General features: G+C 44.0%; 1 protein-coding gene across 1 annotated transcript in view; it reads left to right on the forward strand.

The window, feature by feature from the left end:
* The first annotated feature begins 10,801 nt into the window (after positions 1-10,801).
* GRIP2 (glutamate receptor interacting protein 2) overlaps positions 10,802-19,802 on the forward strand; it is a 297,087-nt gene continuing 288,086 nt past the window's right edge. Inside the window, exon 1 of the mRNA XM_074151381.1 lies at positions 10,802-10,856. Within this exon, the coding sequence (XP_074007482.1) occupies positions 10,802-10,856 (55 nt within the window). The remainder of the gene's footprint in view (positions 10,857-19,802) is intronic.

A 19,802-nucleotide genomic window follows, 5' to 3' on the forward strand; every position in this document is an offset into this window, starting at 1 on the left:
CTGTTATTGATAGCCATGATTTTTTTAGTATGCATTTCAGCAAGCCTTGATGAAAATGGGCATAATGGCCCTTCCTCATTTCGGGCGTATGTGTGCATGTTCTTAAGTCTGACAGGCATAAGGAAAAATTGAGTACCAGTTCAGAAGCTGAATAGGTTTCTCGCTATTTTCCTGTACTAGGGGATGTAAACACATACATTTTCTAAACTGGGGATGTAAGAAGTGAGCAAGTTCCAAAAAAAACTGGCTTATCAATTACATTGGGGGGCAGCTGTGGATATTTTCATTCTCTGAACAGAATGATGAACCCCAAGCTGTTGGACTACATTGTGTTGTGAACGTATTGTTGTCTGTGGTTACTGTGTGGCTGGCATAAAAGACAAACATGCCCTTTAAGGAATTGCTCAGCTCCTTGAGATTTACCCATTCATCTGTCCATCCTTCTCTCACCATCTGTTTCTTTCGCTGTGGACATGTGAAGTTGCTCCATCCCTGCAGCAAAATGCAGCCTGGATGGTTCACAATCAGGCTTTCACATAAAGCAGAGTTTCAAGCACGGATGGACTTGCCTCTCCATCAAGGTGTAGCCCTATAAAGAAGCTGGGTTTTGTATTCCAGCCACACATCTGCAAACTCCTTCAAGACACTACAGGCTTGTATTTCTTTGTCTCTAAGTCTGGGATGCCGGGCTGGAGGAAGAGCCTTGTTTTTTGTCTGCAGAGAATGCAAGACAGAGGTAAGGCAAGAGGGGAATACGACAGTGGAGGGGGAGACTATAATCTAGAGGATGCTAATGAGAAGGGGTTGGGCCCCTTTTTCTACTCATTGAAATTGCTGAAGCAGCAGGATCTATCCCAAAACTTGTGGCTTTTTATTTAAAGGAACAAAAGCACAATGTATCTTTCTCATTAGAAAGCATATTTTAAACTTGAAATCTGTTCCTCTTCCAAAATACTGGTCCAGATCTCCATGAGGATGTTGTTAGTGAATGCATGCCTGCTTTGCTTACAGCCCTGTCTTTAATCTGAACCTGGCCTAGCAAATACAGCTTTTACAGTGGTAAAGTTGTATCTGTCAAAAGGCATCTACCAGAGCATAACAGCCAGCAACTTTAAAGCTTACGTACTTGCTTCGTGCTCTGTTTTTCTTCTTTTAAAGAAAACACTGGGCTATTGATTGTGTCAGGTAGATAGAAACATGCTTATTGCAGCTGTAACTTTCCAAAGAGGCTACTTTCTAGCTTTGAGTTTAAACCCTGTTATTTACGTTCATTTAGTGTCAGGGTGATGATGTGAGCTGTATTTATATCACCTTCACTGCTTGTGAAATGCTTCTGTTTATGTCCCACTGTTTGAGCTGAATTATTTTAAACCAGCAGGCTCATGGCAGCAAATTCAGGTTTTCTGACATGGTGGCAGGAATCTGGGTCCTGTGGCACATTGCTACTTTGGAGGAGGGGGGATAATTTATATTTACTAGTCCTAGCACAATATTGTTGAATTGCTGTTGGTGCTTTTTAAACATATATTGAATGGTGTCATTAAAGTGTGAACTGAGTGGGATTTCAGTTCCATACAAAGCAGCATGTTTTCTTTTCCTCAGAAGCACAAAAAGCTAGCCTGAGGTTTCTCATTTGTCTTTTCAGGCTGGAAATGCCAAAGAATATGTCTGTTTTAAAAAAAAAAGTGTGTGTATATATATAAAAAAAATAATAATGTTGTTCTGTTTGTTATCAATGATCCTTAAATTGCACTTTGAGATGCAGACAGGAAGACATCCCTTCTGCACCCTTTCTGTTTATGGAGGGTCTAGTTCTTGATGCTAAGCAGAAGATGGGCTGGCATAATTGAGCAAATTGTGTCTCCATGTGTGATTTTCTGATGCATACGAATGATTAAATCTGCATATTTGGGCAGGACATATGTCTGGCATATGATCTTTTTTACCTTGATGCACCTGGAGAGATTTAAATCAGCATAATTGCATATGGAATTTCTCTACTGTATGGGCATTGGTTACCTAGCAGTCATCTACCATATGCCTATGTAGATGGCTAAATGGCAGTTATGATCAATTTATTAAGAGAACAAAACTATACATTCCTTCTCTGATATTCTGGAAGTGAAAAGCTGCTGTTAGATGCTTTAGAATCAAGGGACTTCCCCTCTCCTCCTCCGTCCCTGTAACTCAAAGACTCAATCCGTTCTAGTTTGAGTTCCTCTCTATTTTCAACAGTTAGATTTACCTGCAATAAAGTGTTCTTTCACTATCCATCATCCCATCCATTACCCCCAAACCATGAAGTGGGGGAGGTAAGTTGTCTTTCTGGACAAAGTAGTTGAGCATCATGCATGTTTGAAGAGATGCTCGAGAGGCTGTCTAGCAAAATCTTGCCCAGGAAAAGAGACAGCAGCATCTAAGGAAGAAAGGGACAGCTGTTGATGGCTCCCAGCTTCCCTCTGCAGCAATGTCACAGAGGTGAGTCACTCATGCTAGTAACGGGATCTCAACGCGGTAGATGGCAGTACGAGACTGTTATTACAGCCACGTAGTTCATATCTCAGCAGTAGCGTGAGCACTTAGCAGAGGTTGCCTTACATAAATGAGCATCTCTCCCTGCAGTTCCCTGTCATCTCTCCAGCATTTGAGGAGTAAATTGGTTTCTTCTTCCCATTGCCCCAGTCTTGTACATGTGAAGTTAGGTGAGAAATAAGACAAGTGAAGAAGCCAGAACTGCAAGAAGAGCTGACCCTGGATTTCAGGCTGCCACTTCAAATTCTGCATGGGTTTGTGAGACTCAAGTTTTGACTTCTGCTTTGGCCAGCTCCCTGAAGTAAGAGTTGGACAAGTGCTTGTATGAGCAAGCGAGTAGCATGAGCATAGCAACTGCCACCCTTTCAAACTCACAGCTGACAATGGCTTTGCTATGGATAAGACTAATGTAAGGAATTCTCCAAAAGGGCTGTTAGCTTTGCAGGGGCACCAAGACACACACCCTAACGAAATCCACATTTCTTTTGCTTGAGTGATCCCTGTCCTGTTGTTGAGCAGGAATCCAGCCCCCAGGACAGGCTTCTTGATACAAAGCTTACTTAAAATAGAAGCCCAGAAGGCACTGAAGTGTTGCTATATGTATCACAAAGGAAAGCTTAGAGTGATTATAGATGTTATTTTAGAAATAATTGAGAAAAGAAATATTGAGTCTCTGTACATAAAGAGAACTTGGAAGTGTGTGTGGCACTGCTGCCATTAGTCAAATATAGACAAGTGGAATGAGAACTTGAATAATATTTCAAAATGAATAACTACATCAGGCAAAAGTCCAATGATTGCTTTATTAAAGCCTTGATGAGCGCCAAGCAACTCCTCAGCTATACCAAGAAGCTGTACAAAATGTAAATTCCAGTATTTTATGAAACACTACAGGAAGGAGACTACTCTACAGAGAAGCGAAGGGGGCTTACAGTTTTTAACTCTTGCCCATGGTACTTGTTTCCTTACCAGCTAGTTTGGGAGAGATCAGAACAATGAAATGGCAATTACTGTCTTTTCCCATCCCCTTTGAATGTACATGCAAAAATACAGAGCATTTCTATTAAGACCAACAGTCAGTATCAGTGATTTGCAACTGTCTTTCCTCCTTCTCTGATCTGAAATAGACTGTAGTCATTAATGTGTTACTGACAGCTGGAGCTGGGTCACAATGAGAAGGACGAGGAAGCAAGACAGTCATGATAATGACTTTTAACATATGTTGACAGAGCCATAGTGTTGCTTTCTGCACCTTGCTCATTTCTTGAACTGCTTCTGTTCACCAACCAGCAAAAAAGAAAAACATTGAATTTTATCTAGTGGCAATATAGAAAGTAGTCTTCATGAGATGCAAATGCTGATGTTCCTTACTGAGGGTCGGACGGATACTGTTTCTCTGCTTACTATCAAGTGCAGTAGTCCCGAGTGGTTTTCAGTGGACCACTGCTCAGGACAGGCTGGGCAACTGATCATTGGGTGGTGAGAGTAACTTGTGTTGCATCACTTTATTTTGTATATTCTTTTACCACTATTACTATCATTATTACTTTCCTCTTCTGTTACTGTTCTATTAAACTGTCTTTATCTCAACCCATGAGTTCCCCCCCCCCCCCCCCCTTTTCTCTCTCTTCTACCTACCCTACGGGGGGGAGGAAAGGGAGAGTGAGCAAGCAGCTGTGTGGTCCTAGATGCTGGCTGGCGTTAAACCATGACACTGGGAGAAATGACAAATCCCAGGTGAGCAACTTTTTTTATTTACACAGCCGGTAACAAAGAAAGATGCAGTTTGAGAGGATGGGGACAGCTTAGAGATCCTTCCCCATGTAGAAAAGTTTATCAATCAGGAAATCAAAGCAAAATGTAAAGCATGTCCTAACTTCCTAACTGGAAACATTCCCAGGCTGAGATCTGTCTGATACCTGGGGTTCTTGGTGGCACAGAGCTGACTATTCTGTACCTGATAATCCTTTCACTTAAGTGATTTGTTAAACTTCCCTGAGGCACCTCTGCAATGAGAAGCAGAGACAAAACCTCGTGTACCCAGAGGCAAATCTGCCTGGAGTGAAAACCTTTATATAGCAGTGGGATGGTTCGGGGATCTTTACTGTGGGTAAGTGGTGATATGCACTGTTCTTCCTTGAGAGGATTATGAGACTCCATGAAGGTGAACACTTGGACATGGTGCAAGGGGGTGACATTTTATTAGTGATGCTGTGTGTGTGTCTAAGGGGAAAGAAAGATGGTGTGAGGAAGAAATTAAAAGAAGCGAAAAAGGGAAGGAGGGAGTCCTGAAAGCAGTTTTGAAAGGGAAAGAACATGCTTCCAGCAACAGCATCTTCAATCACAAGTTAGAAAAGTGGCTCTTGCATTGCTGTGACTAAGTTCAGGCTTGTTTATAAATTCTCCTGTCTTCCAAAATAGCAGTCCAGATCACACAGCATCTTCACAGAAACCCACACAGAGCTGTCCACTGGCCATTCTGAAGAGGCTTTCACACAGGATGGGACCAAATGGCGTTGTCTCTTATGTTGTACAGTTATAAGCAAATATTAACAGTATTAAGCAACTGTATCAGCTGCTAGCCCTTCAGGCTCTGTGCCTAATTCTTGGATTTGGAGGGTTCACACAGTAACATGTAACATACATGGTTACTTCAGTGTATTGAATTTCTGAAACCTGCCTTAGTAGCCTGGAAATCAATAAGCAGCAGCTGCAGTGGAGCTCTGGGCACTGCACAGCCCTAAACCCCCCTGCTAGCAGGGGAAGAGGCACAGACCTCTGAGTCTTGCTTAAACACTGATGTTTTTGGGCAAGCAGTGAGGAAGATGCAAAGCTCCTCTGGCTTTGTCTTGCTATGCTGTGTAGTCCTCCCAGCACCATCTTGCACATTGCTGGGTCAGTGGGAGGTAAACGTGGAGAATCTCTGTGCTGGGGCATTGGCAGTAAGTGATGAGATTATGTTTGTTTGGGGACACAAAGTGGACATCCAGGCTAGTGATCTTGGCAGAAAAGCTGTCTTATGTTTGCCACTTGCTCTAAACAGCATCTAAAAGTTAAGAACCCTCAAAGGAAACAAAGCCAAAGCTTTGGCACAAGCATCAGCCCAGCAGTTAGGTCAGCAAAGACGGGCCTTGTGCCCAGGAGAAGAGACCCGCTGACAGTGGTGTTGCACGAGGAGGGGAGCCAAGCAGAGATACCTCAAACCGCTGGGTTTGCTGGCTGGCAGGCAGCCTCACTGCTTCAGCACTCAGAGCTCGTTGCACACTTACTTTGCAAGGCTCTTGCAGAACGAAGATGACTTTGGAAGGAGATGGGGGACTGGTCTGAGCCCCTTTGTAATGCTGTATGCTGTAATTTCCAAGGAAGAAGGTGAGGAACCAGCTTCAGAGCTGGCTCCAAGCGTGTCTTCAGGAAAGAAACAAGGAGCACTTGAGCTCCCTTCCAGCAGGAACAGACCACAGTGGTGACCGTATCCTCATGGTGCTTGTAAATGGGGTGTATACTTGTCTCAATGAAATCCAAAGACGTTCTCTGTATCTGTCTAAAAGGTATCCAGCCTTTCAGAGAGATAAGTTTCACCCAGAAGAGGCAGAATGACAGAATGTTTTCAGCCTTTAAAACCTAGCTGGACATGAGCGCTTCTGCAGAAGTCCATAGTTTGCATGTATGCCCTGAAGTTCCTAACAAGAAGCAGGCAACAAAATGAGTAAACTATTTGCACTGCTTGTGTTTAAGACAAAACAGAACCTTGTTGGGTTAGTAAGTAACCTTGCTATTAATCATCCTCTGGTGGTGGTAGCAAAATGAACGTAATCCATATTAAAACTGCCCTTCTACCATAACAGGATTATTTTTAAATTCCATGATCTCAATGCTGTTCACTGCTGTCTGTGGGTTATGGGACACACTGCTGCATACAGGTAAGAGTGTAGCAGTCGTAAGTGAAACAAACTCATCCTGACACTGTGTTGTGACTGAGATTTATGTCTTGTATCCCCAGTCCCATTCCACGTGCCTGGCAGGTGAAAGTAGAGACCGGTTCTTTGTTAAAGCAGCCCTGTGCTAGTTACATGTCATGGTGGGACACAAATAGGTTGCCCATGGTCTCCTGCCTGCCCCACGTACAGTTGTAAGGATACAGGGCGCCCTGCTTCAACACTGAGCAGAGTAGCCCAGCCTTGGTAGAAAAAGAAAATTTATCTTTTACTTAGCTAAGTCCAGGATGGGGAGAGAGAAAGGAAAAGGTTATTCTAGATACCTAAATAGATTTCCTTTGTGCAGGATTACATAGGTCAAAGTAATTTCTCTCTTGATCTTGAATGCTGCCAGGCAGTAGCAGGAGGTCAATATAGGAGGGGAAAGCCCACAGTCCTCTCTGTTTCCCCAAAGGGTTTTCTGATGCCTCCAGATCACTGTTGAAACAGTGTGGCCTTGGGGGGGCACCCCCCCCCACTAGTAGTACATCTTCACTCAAGCTGCTCAGAATGGTCAGAGGGCAGAACACCACTCCTAAGGGTCTCCCAAGTGCCAGATCCTCACTGACTCAGAAATGGCAAAAGGGGAACTCTTAAACCACTTGGTTTGGGACTGAAAATGAAATGAAGTTTGTCTCATTTCACTAACTTTCCTGGTTTCAAGGAGCCAACTTATTGTGGGCTGAAGTGAGTGACCTTCAAGGTGAGGGAGCACATGACAGGAGAATTTGCTAGACATGTCTGGAGGCATACAGATCAAGGGAAAAATGGAAGCTAAAAATCCTGGACCTTCCCTAACCCTTGCAGAAAAATGGTATTTGTACTTGGGAGCCTTGGTGCTTTCATCTTTTCTTCTTACAGCTGTAGTGGTATTTAAAGCACAGTAACCCAACTCCCTCCTTCCTATGGGAGGGAGATGCAGAGCTTGAAGCTACCTAAGGTTATAGAGACTGTTCCCTACAAACATGTTAAGAGCAAACCTGTAAGTCAAGACCTACCGTTATCCATTTTTGTTCTGAGCCACGTTGCCCATTTAGGCTGCAGATGCTGCAGGGCAGAGACCTTACCTTTTGCACAACTTACAAGGTGCTGGGACTTCAGTCACGCTGTACTCTGTGTGTGTTCCTCAGTGGGGCAAGGATGACCACGTAGTCAAACACTCAATGCACAGGGAACAGTTAAGTCACCGGTTGATTGAAAAGTATTGCCCTGTCCCAGGGTATGTGGCCAAAGAGGAATCTCTGCCTCACAAATTTGGTTTGACAACCATTTCTGCAGGATGGTACAGCTGGGTTGGAGGACAGCAGTACTTTCTGAAGTTATGGCAGTATCCACATCACTGTGGTGCCTAAAATCCTACAGCTGGACATTTCAGTCATGCAGACTAATGAGACATTGCTCAGGGACATGGATATTCACTTCGGAGGTTTCCTGTGGACTTTCTGCTGCTTGAAATAACCCTACGTGACTCTCCTCCAAAGATATACTGTAGCATCTGTCTTATTGATTCTCTTTATGAATTCCCTACCAGTATTTTTAGCTATGTTTTGTTTTCTATAACACAATTTCCCATTTGAGTACTGAAGTTAGGGTAACGTGCAGTGCCTGAGAAAATCTCACCACACCAGCTTTGGCTCTTTCTACAATAATGTATGTGTCAAATTCAACTGTTAAAAGCCCTCAGCTACATTTTCAGCTAGTAATGTGCTTGCTATTTTCATGTTTAATTATTTCTGTGGCACCAGTGTCCTTTAAAAGTAGTACCATTGTAGCCATGATGGTCTAAGGAGATTTAAAGGAGAGAGTCTTTTATGAGATCAGCCAGTGCGAATGGCAAAACAAGATGAGCTTCTAGGTACAAAAAGTATAGATTTGACCTTACTTTTAAAAGACCCTTCCTATGTCATGTTTTCCTCGGACTCTTATTACTTTTCCTGAGAGCAATTTTAGATCAATAATGATCACTTTTCTGGGAATCCTTTTCTAATACCAAGAATCTGAATATCATCAAGCGATTATAAATTACAGCTGAGGAACCTAAGGCACAGAAAGGGCAGGTGATTTGCCTGTGTGGGTGGTTGAGTCAGTCATAACTCAACAGTGCTTGTCTCCATGTGCTGGGTTTTAACTATTGAACAAGCATCATCTCCTTCCACCAGGATGTATGCTGGCTTCAGATTAGTCCTTTTAAGCCTCTGAGTTTTGCTGTCAGCTAGAATATTTGCTGAATATCAAAAACTTCCTAGAAGTTGGCGTGACATGTCCTGATCCAGTCCAGCTAGAGAGTTGCGATTTGTTGCTGGTCCCAAAGGTACTAGGTACGTTTGCAATGAAATTGTGGAGGGCTGTGTTTTCCGCTGAGGAGCAAGCTGTGGAAATGTGCCATATTTAGAGTGACTTGTTTCTGTGCTGCTAGTGGGGGATCACAGGGTCTGGGCTGTAGCACCAACAGTCCTCAGGAAATCTTTCTTAGAAGTGATTCCTCCAGCTGGCTACAATAAGTCTTCAGGTGCCATCTCCCCAATCACTGTCCTTTAAACTCATGGGTAACTCCCTGGTTAGAAATATGTAAGGGACTCAGCCTGTACGGTGCTGCTCTGCCTTGATGGGATCCTCTCATATAGTTCTTATTGCAGGTACTGTCTGTCTTCTGCAGTTGTTGCAAATACTCAGGTTTAAATGAAGAGGGCTATTCTCATGGGTTTGTGATTATCCCAGCCAAACTCACTGGGAAAACACGCTACTCAGAGTAACTTCAAAACAGATCCTCTCCAGCCCAGCACTCACATTGCTCTTCAAGAACTTGTGAGTGGGGAATAAAAAAAAAAGCTAATTCAACCATAGGTATTTAACTCAAGTACCTCATTTAGGATCCTCATGCCTTCAGACTCCTCCAAAATAAAGCACTTCGGTAGGTTTCTGCTTTCAGCCCCTTTCTGCAGAAAATGTTTTTCTCCCTGGACATGCACAGTTGCAGGAGGTTGTTTCAAGCAGCCTCTCTCCAAAGTGCCTTTTGGTTGAGCCACTTCAGTTTTCAACAGGCAGTGGAGAGGTTTCCAGGTTCCGGCTGCCCAGCTTGGCATACGCTATGTCACACTTGGCTGCCCTGTAAACCTGGCTGCCAGTGCCCGAAATGGCAAATGCTTGTGTGGACATGGAGCTGTGGACAAAGCACGGAGGGTGAGGCTGCTGTCCCTTAGCAACTGCTTTTCATTCACACAGGGACAGAAAAGTTGGTCTGAAAATTAAGCTGAAGTCCCTGTGGGTGTATCTAGGATGGATGCATTCCTTTGGCATTGCAGCTGCTCTGTCCAATCCAGGTGCTGTCAGACACCAGCCTTCTGAAACTGGAATTAGCTCATGCTATCCCAAGGAGAGCTCAGTCCATAATATTTTAGATTATAGCAGACGTTGCACATAATATTACTGCTCTCACAAAGGGAGGCAGAGATGGGGAGTTAGACCTACCAGCCAGGTAATAAAAGGCCTAATGAAGAACAAAAAAAAGCTGCTCGTCATTGCAGAGATATGTTGCCCCCAGGAAATTAAAACCATGAATACTCTGGCAAATACAATAAACATCTCCTTTGTGTCCATATAAAAGCATTGAAACCTCTGGAATATTAAGAGATGACAAAGATGCTTTTCAGTTCTCCCCCTGCACTCCAACTGCTTGCAAGTGGTCGTGAAAAAGATGAAATAGATCTGCCCAACTGTTGTGCAACTTTATTTACTGAGAACCCAACTTCAGAATAAATACATGCCTTAATGAGCACACCTGTGTTAGGACTGTGAGGCAGCTGCTGCTCATTAAAGGGAAGAGGCGCCAGGTTAAAGCTGTAAAGGGAACGTAGAATACAAATAGCTTGTTTTCCATACCTTTCCTGTGTATGCATTTGATCAGCGTCAGCTGGTGATTTGGGACCCGCAGAAACGCCGGTATGGGCCAGACCCCGGTGCGTGACAGCAGGCGGGGGCTATGCTATCTAAGCAGACCCCACCAGGGGAGAATGTATGAGCTATATACGAATATATGTAATTTTTTCTGAGCGCCCGCCCCCGGTTTGGGCTTTCTCTCGCCACCGGCGGCTGGGCGGGCGGGCGCCCCGCGGGGCTGTGCGCAGGCGGGGGCGGGTAGCGCCGCTCCCCCCGCCCGGCCCCGCCGCCGCATGCACCGCCCGGCAATAAAGCGCCGGGGAGCCCGGCCCCGCTCGGTAGCGCCGCTCCCGCCGGCCCCCCCGGGCCCCTAGAGCCCTGCTGCTGCCCCGGGGGGCGGCAGCGCTGCCTCTGCCGCGATGCCGGGCTGGAGGAAGAGCCTCGCCCTGTGCCTGCAGCGGATGCAAGAGGACGGTGAGCACGGCTGGGGTGGAAAGGAGGGCTGGAGATGCTCGGATTTTACCCTCCACCTCACCTTTTCCTTTTGTTTGAGGAGGGTGTCTCCTTGGGAGGGGGACAATTCTCTGCTGGTACAGAGCTCCAAGAATAAAGGGGCTGAAGGGGGGGGGATGCTCTTCGTGCTGGTAAACTTTGCTGCAGTAAATCTGTCCTTCCATCGCTGGGCTTGCTTGGTCTCTGCCTTTTTTTTTTTTTTCCGCTTTTTTAAGTGGTGGGGGCGAGCCTGAGCAAGAGGTGATTGCGCGGTCCTCTCTGGATATTTAGAGGAGCTTGCAGCATCTGAGCTCTAACTTTCTAAAGCTACTGGTGCTGCTGTTTTCAACTGGTAATTCTTCCCAGTGCCCAACTCCAACTGGGGATTAAACGGTTTGTGAATTGCACAGAGGATGTGTCGCAGCAATCTGATTCCTATTGTTCTGCTCACTGTTGCTCACAGTGACTGTGAATTATTTTGTTTACATGCTCAAGAGTGTGGTGTTAAATGCTGGACCTGAAGCTCATAAAAGTCGGGCAAAGACATCCACAAGGTGGCACAGCATAAGGGAGGTTTAAACCTTGCACTCCGGCTCCTGGGTTTATAGATGAATGGGGTGAGAGTGGTGGGGAAAGTTTATGTCTCAGAAATGAAGTACAGGTCTTGTGTGCTCTCACAAGACTCAGGTGGAGGACCTGATCTGGGATGGGCAGAAGCAAGTGGGAATGTGTGTCTTATTAACCTCAGCTGGTTTGGTGCAAGTAGTTAAGGGCAGTTTTTTTCTTTTGCATTCCTTCTTCTGACTGCTTCTCTAGCTCCTGCACTGGTAAGCAGACTTACCAAATACCTGAAGCGGCACTGTTGCATCATTTGGTGTGAGTAATGCAAAAATCAGGGAATTCTCTGGTTCTGCTGGTTAATAAGCATGGAGAGAAATTGTGCTGTTAGATGCCCTGTAAGGTGTCAGGAGAGTTGTTGAGCTGCTGAGTCTTTCAATGCTGCATCCTTGCTCCCACTGCTTTGGGAAAACACCATCTATTTCTGATGTTTGACCCCTCTGGGACCGCGGCTTCCACTCAGAGACTCCAGCTGCCTGAACTAGACTTGTTAAGAATCTTGTCCTGTAGAAGAGTAAATCAATCCTGTTAAACACACTGAGACTTGTCGGTGTGAATTCAGCCCTGTTGTGGTGCAGTGCTCTGTAATGCTGCCCTGCTGCAGCTGACGGGGATGCTCTTGCACCGCTGGACCAGGGACAGCTTTAGGGGGCTTATGAAACATTGACAGCAGCAAGCTTTTGATGTACAGCTGTACTGGGTTAGCGTGTTTGCCAGGTTACTTTCTCTGTGACTTCATATGTTTGTACTGGTTCTTGTCTCTGGGGTCTATGTAATGCTTTTCCTCCTCATCTTCCTTCCCTCTGACTTCACTCCCAGCACTGCAGTGAGTCTGTGATCAGTGTGCATCCCTTTAAGTATGTTGGGCATTTTCCCTACTGACATTGCGTTTATTTCCATGGGGGGCTCAAGAGTAGTTGGTCTTTGGAAGTTAGCATTTAGCTAATCACAGAGTGGTTTATCTGGAGAAATAAATCTTGCAGGCTTGAGCTGATTTGCTGTGCAGAGGAGGAGGTATATGAATGCTAAAGAATGTGCTGAGTTTGTAGGGAACTTCTTTCCCCTTTCCTCAAGGCGACCAGCTTGATGGTTGGATTACAGTATGTAACTCTGCAGGCGTAGCAGAGAAGGTATTAGGTAATGTTTTTGTAGCACTGCAGTGTTAATAGGTATGTTACGGGCCTTAACTGGACGCAAGAGAAGGTTTCACACCACATAGTGTATAAGACTGCCAGGAAATCTCTGCAGGTTTCAGTTCAGATTTCAGTTTTGCTAACCAACCTCCAACTAGTCTATGAAGAAATACTGAGTTCTGGTTTTTCTTATTCAAAAGAAGCTTTGTCTGCCTTGTTGGCATCTCCATGGCTAGGCAGATGTACTTCTGTTTCAAATGTGTACGCAGGGGAACTTCTCCCCAGACATGTGTGCTCCAGCCCATCAGTGTGTGAACTTCCTCTGAGGACTGCAGTACTCAAGTTTCTGGAGGAAATGTCCTGGCATTCAGCAGGAGCACATTGTGATTACAAGAGTGGTATATTTTGGTTACTGAATATTAATGTGATGAGCATCTCTTGCAATTTGCAGCTATTCAGTGCTGGATTGGAAGCTTCATTAATCACAGTTGGTATCAAAAGGTCAGCCATGGTAAGTCACATAGGAAAATAAAAGATATAAGTGAACTGTGCTGAAGTATGATTGCCATTTCAAAACACCACCCACAATGTTTTTCCTTATGCAGGGCTTTGCATTAAAATTTCTACCCCTTGGGGCATGGGGGTGACTGACCAGTGTGCAGAAATGCTCAGTTTTGTAATGTATTGTTGTTCCCCACCACAGATGGTTGTACATGGGATGTGTTACTCATTATTCATTTCAAGCAGAAAAAAAGAATTAATGACTTGGAAATTCTTGGTAGAAGATGTGTTCCTTTCAGCCTGTATTGGTAACAATCCTCTTATTCCCAAGTCAGGGGCTTGATTTCCTTCTCTCTGTGTAACTGGGGTTGTCTTGGACCTGAGACCTGAGATTAGAGCATACAGCCTTGCAGTTCTGTCCATATATGTCTGTACAGAGCTGTGCAACCAGATCTTTTGCTAATTTACTTCCCTGATAGCTGGTCCTCTCTTAGGGCAGTGGAGAGAACTAGTTGGCTATGCCAGATGCTTTCCCATCCTGATTTTTTCCCCCTCATGCTGCTGTCCTTCATGAGGACTGCAGGATTTGAACTGTATCCTTGCTGCTCCCAGGCTCTCAGTAGCAAAAGAAGCAAAGGCTAATTTCTGCTTTGGGAGCATGAATGTATGTGGGCAGGTGGGAAAGTCTCTGGGGATTTTGGCATATCTGAGTGGATGTGGAAACTGGATGTCTAGAAAGGATAAACTGGATCTGCAGACAGAGCAGTGAAGATGATTTAATCCTAACTGATGAAAACAAGTGTTATCTAGATGCATATGACTTGTATAACATGGGTCATAGTAGTGGGCAGACACCTTTTGCTAAACTTGAGATGTTTTTCTGCTTCAACTGGGAGGGAATACAGGGTTTGAGTGTAAATTTAGGTTGTTGATGTCATTCCTCTTCATCCCCCAGATGGTTTTCCTTCAATAAAACCAGAAAATTTGACTCTCACCGTAAAACTCCAATAAGATGCCTTAAAAAAAATAAAAAAAACAACCAACCAAACAAAAAACAACCCCCAAACCTTAAGAAAGACTGATATAATAAGATTATAAAATGTGAAGCGAGTTACTCACCCCTTGCATGAATCATGGGGCAGCTGGAAAGGAGGGGAGGGGGGGAAAGGGGCAACTCGCATCTGCTCCAAAAAGTGACTCTGTTGCAGGATTGCGTTGCTGCTGTTTGCTTCCTTCCCTTGTATACTGCTCTGTGCTGGTTACCTTGGAAACAGCTGTAGGAGCATATAGGGGCATTTTGCTGCTGTGCAGCTATGGGCAGAGGTGTCCTGTGGTGTGTGGGGAAAGGGAAATCCTTCATGGTGCAGGTTGGTTCGCAGGATGAGGGCAACGACATGAAAACCCATTGTGGGATCTTGCCTGCCTTATTTTGCTGCAGGTGCAATTTGGCAGGAGTGGGACCCTGGGGAAAATTTAGCAGGGGGATGGTTTTTCATGGCTTTGGCAGAGCTATTTACATTTTTATAATGGGAAGGTAAAAAATATCACAGCAGTCTGTCTTGAGGGGGTTTATAACAGCTGGGCTATAAACAGCAGCTTTTTATTCTGTCCTCAGAACTGTGTGCCGGGATGTCTTGCTCTATAGCTGTGTAACTATGATTATGACTGGAAATGGGGTTCTTCTTTACTTAATCACACACATCAAGGAGAAACATTCCAGTAAGATGGAGATTTGCTGGTTTTGCATGATTAGCAGAAAATTAGAAAATCTTTTCATGAGTTCCTTGTTGTTTGTGATATGTACATGTGATGTGTGGGATAACTAAAATAGAGTAAATGTGGAAAAAAGTGAATTATCTTTTGTTCACTTATCCATAAAATTTTGCAAACTGTGTGCATAACTTGAAATCAGTTGAACTATTCTGCTGCCTAAAATTAAGTATTTGATCTTGTGCTTGCCACATCAGAAATAATTCAGTCATTCAGAAAGGAGGTTTTTGTATTTATCAAGTTGTCTTGGAACCATCCTTCAGTGTCAGGTTGAGTCTGTGCAGTTTTAATACGTTGCCTTACAGAGCCCTTTTGTCCAAACCTGCAATAACATGATCTATTGTACTGTCACTTGCTTTCAGTAAAGAAATTCAACTGGATAGCTGTTTCTTAAATAATGCACAACTGAACTGCTCTGTGGTTATGTCTGTCTGCTGAATGCAGCGTATTAATATATTCCTGCATGTGCTTCTCTTACTTTATAGTGCATCCAAGCTTTCTTGGAGATGAGGACTTCCACACACAGTGCTCAGGAATTTATGGGCTGCTGTTTGTTGGTAATACTCATTATACAGACGACTGCTTTTAAACAAAATGTAAAAATAGAGGTTCTGACCCTCCAGTGAAGTGTGGTGGGGAATTAGGATTGCTTGAAGGCTGTGGTGCTAATGCTTAAGGGATAATGTTCATTCATCAAACTGATGGGACAGCCAGAGCAAATCCTGCTAGACTTTGATGGGGTCTCTTTCGTTCATTAATATGTTGATGTGGATTTGGCACCCATCAAGTGAGGGAGTAATAGCTGCACCAGAGTGCTGTGCTTGCCTGCTCCCCTCCTCGCTGGCTGTCACACTCTCATGCTGCACTGAGTTTGAGCTGCTGCTTTTGATCTTTTACTTCTCAATCAGAGCTAAATTTTATGATTGCTCAAGTCCCGCATAACTTGGGGATGAAGCCACAAGGATTTTAGAGAATGACTTTAAAGTCTTGTTGGAATTTGATTAAAGATAGAGATTGATCATTGTTTTGCTTTTTGAAGTGGTCTGCCAGACTTCACAACCTGAATGCGATCCTGTGTTCACAGAATTTGACTGTATGAAACTTGTACAAACATCGTGCAGTTCTCTCTCTCTTAAGCTGTTACACTCTGTAGGACTTCCCACAAAGGAGTTTTTATTAGCAGTATTGAATGATGACACTCAGTGCTGAGGAGATGCATCAGCTGCAGTGGTTTGGCATGCTCTCCCTTTAGAGGTGCCAAAGCTGGAAAGTGTGTGGGGAGCCTTTAAGGAAGCTGAAGACCTTGATGGAAACCATGAATTGTGGGAGCCAGGAGAATTTCGGAGTGAGAAGAATTGCCAGATCTGTCTGGATTCAGGCCATGCCTCTTGTTCTCCAAACCTGTTGGTGTTGCTATGGGCTCATGCCAAGCATAGTGGAAAAGCATGTGGACAATTCCCAGAAAGTGGACATGATACTTGAAACTGCTTCAGTCTTGAGCTGTGATTGCAGCTGCTGACCCAGAGGTCCTCTGATGCTCAGGGTTACATGAAGATGAAGATTGCTCAGGTTAAACCAAGGTGTGTGGCAAGTCTGAGACAGATGACTTGCTCTGCCTTTTTTTTGTTTACTGTTTGGATCTTCTAAGTAGACACAAGTGCAGAGAAGCTCTTTAGTTATACCCACAGCCAGAGCTTTGCTGACTGGATAGCTGAAGGAAGCCACTCCACCAGGACATGTGCTCTATTCCAGATCATCTCTTTCTATGGTTAAGACTGTGTAGAACTTCCTATGGGTGTCCTGTTTTTGAATAAAAATGGCTATTTTGTTAATTACTTGACTTCCATTACAATAGAATAAAATCGCTTACTTTGAAGCAGAAGTGAATTTACAGATGAGTGATTACAGTAGAGGGGTATAGGTATCAGGATATAGGTCAGAAACTATCCCTTTGTAGATGAGCCCTAAGACAGTGTTTTGGACATCTTTGGAGCTCTGCATCATGTAAATGGAGCAATCTCTTTTAAAACCCAGTCCTAGCTCTTGAAGCTCAGAGCGGTGATCTATGCCTGAAAGGCTTGCGTAATGTCTAGAGCAAGTTGAAAACTTGCTGTTCTTCCTGTAATTTTCCCAGAGGAGCCACACGTCTCCTGCTCCAGTGAGTGCTGGTGATGACCCCATGTGTATGTGCACTGCTCTTGCATGCCTGTCTTAGCCCCAGTGTGGTTACACTGTTTAAACGTCTGTGTTCCTGAAACCAGTATAGCTACTGTGGATTGACACTGGTGTAAGTGGGATTGGAGCATGGGCAGTCTTTGATCTAGAAAATAAATCCCACGCTGATGTCCTCTGTTGGAAATGATGGCTTCTCTTCTGTTCACTCAGCTTGGCATGAGTGAACCACACACTGGGATAAAACATCTCGTCTTGGAAGGGTCTGCATTTTGTCCAGTTATACTTGATCTTCCCATGGACTCCTTCCATTGAGAGGAAAAGTAATGAAGACTTCCATTTAAAATTCAAGTAGGACTGTGTTTTTCGGCCCTCTTTTTTTGTCAAGAGAATTAATTACCTTTTTCATTTTCTTCCATTTTTCCTTTTTCTCTTTGTCTTTGGAAGACAAAGGAATTCAAATAAGGTAACTAAAACAAATAAATTCTACAATTATGGTGATTTCCCTGTTACTGACTTTCCCCCTCATTAATGTTAGATGAACTTGGCATCTAGTAATTACTGCCTTTCGTTTTTGAGCCAGAACTGTTTTCTGACTCCAGCAAAATTTGCTGATTCCACTGATAACATTGGGAGAGCTGCTTTCCACTGGGAAATTAGTTCAGTCAAACATATTTTCCTTTGACAGCTTCAGGTGTTTTGCATCAAGACCACTCTGCATTTAAGGAGAAGGTGGCAACTGTGTGCTGCTTGAGATCAAGAAAATGCTGTGCATTAAGATGTGGTTAGATCCGTATCTTTTCTGTGTATTTAAGTAGAGGTGGCAGTGACCCTGCCAGCTAAACTACTGCGTCTTGATGAGTAGAAACCTCTTGCTGAGGCTGCAAAATAAATTCAATTCTACACTCTTCAAGTTGTCTAAAAGAAACACACTTTTTTTGCTTAACAACTTTATTTCCACTGTGAACAAGGCATTACAGAGCTTTTGTTTGAGCAGTTATATTAACCTTGGCTTCTGTTTTGTTGCCAGAGTCGGAGGCTATTCTGAGTATTTGCTTGGATTATAAGTATTGTCACCTTTTCTTGTACATGTGATGCTGTTAGTCATCTTGGTGACACTTCATTCATCTGTGCAGAGAAACAAAGTTCCTGGCTCACATCTGAGTATTGCCTCGTACAACCCAAGAGGGTAGCTGCTACTAGAGGCAAAGATTACATCAAGATTGAGATCTCACTTGGGTCCTGTGGGATGGAGCTGAGATTGGCCTCTGGATCTTCTTTTTTGTCTTCCATTGAAAAAAAAATATTTTCCTCACTTTCATGGTAAAGTTTAGGTGATGCTACAGTGCTTGGGCATAGAAGGACCCTGTCTTACCTTTGGTCCCAGTTTGACAAGAGCAATCTTCACAGAAGCAGTGTGTAGACTCGTGGAGGGGGCTGTCTTCATTTGCATCCCCTTGCAGCAGAGGCCTTGAAGCTTTAGCAACAAATGAGATGCAAAGAAACAAGGAGAAAAATAAGAGAACAAGGTATACTGACAGGCAGTGTGACAGTTTTACAGAAATTAGTGATGCTAAGTTGCTTTTCTAAGCTAAGTGTACTTTCCTGATGCAGGTTCAGATTTTTCTATGTGCGTTCCAGGAAACAATGATGTCTCCAGGAGTGGGGGGTCCCTCATTAAAACCATCTTGCCCAGATCCATTGCTTTTGACTACTGGGATTCTGGGGAAATCTCCTGGGGTTGTCACAGTGGGATGAACTTAGTAAAGAGCTGGGAGGATGGGTTAGTAAATACTTGTAGCAGCTTGTCTTGGGGCTATGTGTTAATCCTGAACAAAGGGCACTACTGGGAATGAATGTTTTGTTTCTAAAATGTTCTTTTGCTTGCTTTTATCTCAGAATAGGAGGCAGTCAGTCTCCTTATTGTACATGTGGTCATGTCCATTAAAAAAAAACCCACCTCATGAACCTCTCTTTTGTGATGGGAGGGCTGGTAGAGCTGTGTGGGGCAGGGAGCAGCGCTGTGGTGCTGCCTCTGTCTTCCTCCCCCTTCGGAGCATCATCTTGTTACCCTTCTTTTACATCCCTGGTTTCCCCCTTCAAGCTGGGGATGTACGTAGTCTCTAACTGGCAGACTTCAGTGACTTAGGAAAAACCTCTTGTGGCTAGCATGTTGTGAGGTCTTGTTCCTGCAGGATGCATCCCTCCTGCAGGAGAAGAGCAGCTCTTTGTGTTTGAAGGATGTGGCTGCTCAGAGCTGATACATGGTTGACCTGCACACCTTATATGTAGGGTTTGGACATAATCGACAGCTCCTTGCCTCTTCCATACCTCAGTATCCAGAGATGATGTGGTCTTGTGGATACTGCCACTGCAACTGTCAATGCTTTCTTTTACCCCCTTATTCCTGTCAATGGCTGAGGCTATTTAAACTGCCTGAGTATTATTTCTTTTTCCTTAAATAAGGATGTCTTTCTAGACCATTAAGAGGGAATGGAGAGTAGAGGAACAAATATTAAAGCTAATGCTCAGTTCTAGGAAAAGTGAGTGAATGACCAGAGGCAGAGCTGTTAGCGGCACCGGAGGAGATGGAAGACGAGAGTTGCTTTTACTCTGCAGTGCAGAAGTCAATGTGAGTTGCTGGAAAGTGAATGAGGATGAAAGAAATAACTTGGTATTCCTGCCTTGTTAATTTAAAAAATAAAATTAAAAAATATTTGCAAACAGTTTTTGG

The sequence above is a fragment of the Numenius arquata genome, chromosome 8, assembly GCF_964106895.1.
Source record: "Numenius arquata chromosome 8, bNumArq3.hap1.1, whole genome shotgun sequence".
NCBI classification, from domain to species: Eukaryota; Metazoa; Chordata; class Aves; order Charadriiformes; family Scolopacidae; genus Numenius; species Numenius arquata.